The sequence below is a fragment of the Sprattus sprattus genome (genome assembly GCF_963457725.1).
Source record: "Sprattus sprattus genome assembly, chromosome: 20".
In the NCBI taxonomy this organism is placed as follows: Eukaryota; Metazoa; Chordata; class Actinopteri; order Clupeiformes; family Clupeidae; genus Sprattus; species Sprattus sprattus.
Window position 1 is genome coordinate 12650125 of NC_137918.1, and position 2934 is coordinate 12653058.

The 2934-nt window shown below is 42.6% G+C and overlaps 1 protein-coding gene across 1 annotated transcript in view; it reads right to left on the reverse strand.

The window, feature by feature from the left end:
* LOC308381826 (receptor-type tyrosine-protein phosphatase U-like) overlaps window positions 1-2246 on the reverse strand; it is a gene marked incomplete at both ends in the record, with an annotated part of 201270 nt that extends 199024 nt beyond the window's left edge. The window contains one exon of the mRNA XM_080859435.1: window positions 2177-2246. Within this exon, the coding sequence (XP_080715561.1) occupies window positions 2177-2246 (70 nt within the window). The remainder of the gene's footprint in view (window positions 1-2176) is intronic.
* Window positions 2247-2934: the final 688 nt, after the last annotated feature.

A 2934-nucleotide genomic window follows, 5' to 3' on the forward strand; every position in this document is an offset into this window, starting at 1 on the left:
CAACCCCTCGCATTAGATTATCCTCCCCCTCTTCCTTGTGCCCACAGAGCTGGCATGATGTGTCCAGTGATCAGGCCCTGACGGCCGGCATGCCATACTTGAGCAGGCACTCAAAGGGAAGCCGTCCTCCCAAGCCCCCCCAGGAACAATTTCCACACATCAACCGGTCAGCGCTGAACATCAAGCCGAGCAGACAACAACATAATATGGCCTGCCAGAAAGTGTCAGCAAGCAGATATTTCAGACAGATGATATCAAGAAATTTGAATGGCTTCTCCATTCCAATGGTTGTTTTCAAAGCACTCTGCCCTCAAGGTGAGGTTAGACCTTGACCATTTAATAAACAATTCAATTTTCAAAGGACATTCAAAACTGACTCTAACTGGCAGGTATTGCAAAAGAACTGAAGATTTCAATAAATGTCCTTACAAGCCAGTAAATGATATCCATCAAAATCACCCATTTGAAATGGTTTGTGAAAAGGCATAGCCTACATAGTAATATTGCACCTTAAGCGTAGGTCTTGCACGGACCTGGAAGTGATTTCTTTCGTTTTCCACCAAATAAGCCGAAACTGAAAGATGCCGAGAGAAATGAAATCTGCTCGAGATGAGGCAGCTTAACAGAAGCGTAGAGGTGGAGGCCGGGGTCAACCCGTTTCAAATCAGCCACAAAAGAACGACCCATCACAAGGCAGACCCTTTTTAACGGACGTTTTTTAAACCGCCCCTTATTTAAATCTCGAAGAAATATAACAAAATCTGTCCATCTGTTTTGTTTTCCGACACAATTCTTGTTTCTCAGCACTGGTGTTGGCACTGGTATTATAAGTGTCTGCCGAGGCCAATATTGGAAGAAGTTGTCCGTTTTTAGCCTAATTAGGCTATATGCAGCCCATATAAATTAACACTTGCTTAATACTGTAGATTTAGGAGTCAGGTTTTATAGGTAAGATTGGTAGCATATGCATGTCAAAATCCAAAACGTTATCTATTTTGTGATTAGCAGAACTGTATGATAATTATCATGCAATTAAAATCGGACTTTTAAAATTGACAATGTAGCCTATAGCCTATTGAGCAACACACTGTGAATCGACTCACTATGAAAAACGATGGGGCTTCATGGCAACAATCGCAGAAAGACTGTGGGAGAAGTCCACGATTGCATTGGGCAGATAATTGAGTCGTGGGTTAATATATATCTGCAATAACTAAGCAAATAAGCGTCCAAGAATGACCTGAATGAATGACTGAATTAATATATGGATGAATGAATGATCGTAGCTCTTCTAAAACTCACAGATTCTGAGCCGCATCTCTCTCACTCGCTCTCTTTCGCAAACACACATACACACAAGCACGCAGAGTTATAACAACTATAAAGATAGCCTAACAAATGTAAGACAACAGCCAGGGAGCTTATCAAGTCTACCAATTTTGTCTAATAGTCTGATATGAGAGTGCTTAATATTTGTCTTTATTTTGCCCATCATTAGCCCGCGCTGACGCCACCAACATTGAAGGAGAGAAGAAAGCAACCCTAATGTATACTACTGACTGTTTAAAGAATCTTTGGTGTTTTTATAAGCTGCGAAATGATATGCTACATACTGATACATTGTCACATTCACGCATTTCATTTGGACAAGCACTTGCTGTTGGTCCTAACGGACTCACAAATTGTTGAGTTTTTTTTTGTTTTTTTTTTTTCGAACACGGGCATGGAAAGAGACCACAAAGCTCTTTCAGCACATCTATCGGTCGCCTATACAACGACACATCAAACCCATTTGACAGCCTGTTTTTTGTGTCTACCGTCTCAGTTTCAGCCAGCAATTGTAAGACGAACCGCGAATCTCAGTTTCTCTGAGCTCCGAAACACCACAACTTCCACGACAGGTTTAACTCTGCTCTTTCAAATAAAACTCTCGACGCTTTGCGCTCTGAGTGTACAACTCAAGTTGTTACTGAAAAGTTGATGCATCTTAACGCACATATGTCTGCTCGAGTGGCAACACATGTCCTCCACAGTGATTGAGCAACCTAAAACTACCAGAAACAAGATCCGCTTCGGGCGTTTGAATGGAACCGCATATGCCCCTACGCCCGAAACTGCGTGGATATTTATCTGGTGCAATGCCGTTGACTTAACACATACAAGCATTTCGCCTTACCTGTTGGTCCTTCCAAATTTTCCGCGTACACCCTTACGAATAACATCAGTAGAAAAGCTCCAGAATTCATTGTAACGTCTTTTAGTTCCAGTTCCTTGCGTGTTGGCAGTTGGTTGAAATCCTAAACAGTGTCTCCGGACACTGAAGCGAAGTTGCGCATTGATTGCTGTTATCCTGCCTGCCGGAGCAAGTAGACTACTGAGTTTCCACGAGAGACGCAGCAGCGGCAGCCACCCGAGCTGTTCCAGCTGACGTCAGGACAAACAATTCAAAATTGTACCTTTTTCTCTCCCTCTCCCTTCAACAGTCCTTTTTCGCCCCACGCGAGAGGCGCGAAAGGCCTGGTGAACGGCGCCCCCATGTGACTTCTGCAGTACAACAACAATCTAAGCCAGTCGGAGACAACGGCAGTTTTCATTCACTTCACCCACAACGACTTATAACTGCATGCACCTGTTATTAAACTATGCTACCAAGATCAGCACGAAACAAGTGTTATTATAATATTGGCTATATATCAATATCAATATAGTGTTCGCTCTTTCTGTGGGACCATGCACCTCAACAGGATTGTTCATAGCTAACATCTGAATTTTGTAGGTTGCTTGATAACGCACCGGAATAATAATAAAAAGTCGCTCTCGATCCCATGTGGTGTTTTTGGACAACTGAGAAGGTAAACTGGTGACAGTAACCAGAAACAGGTAACTCCTTGTGTCCTTCAATAATGCTAGTAGTAGCTATATATGTAAGGGTAA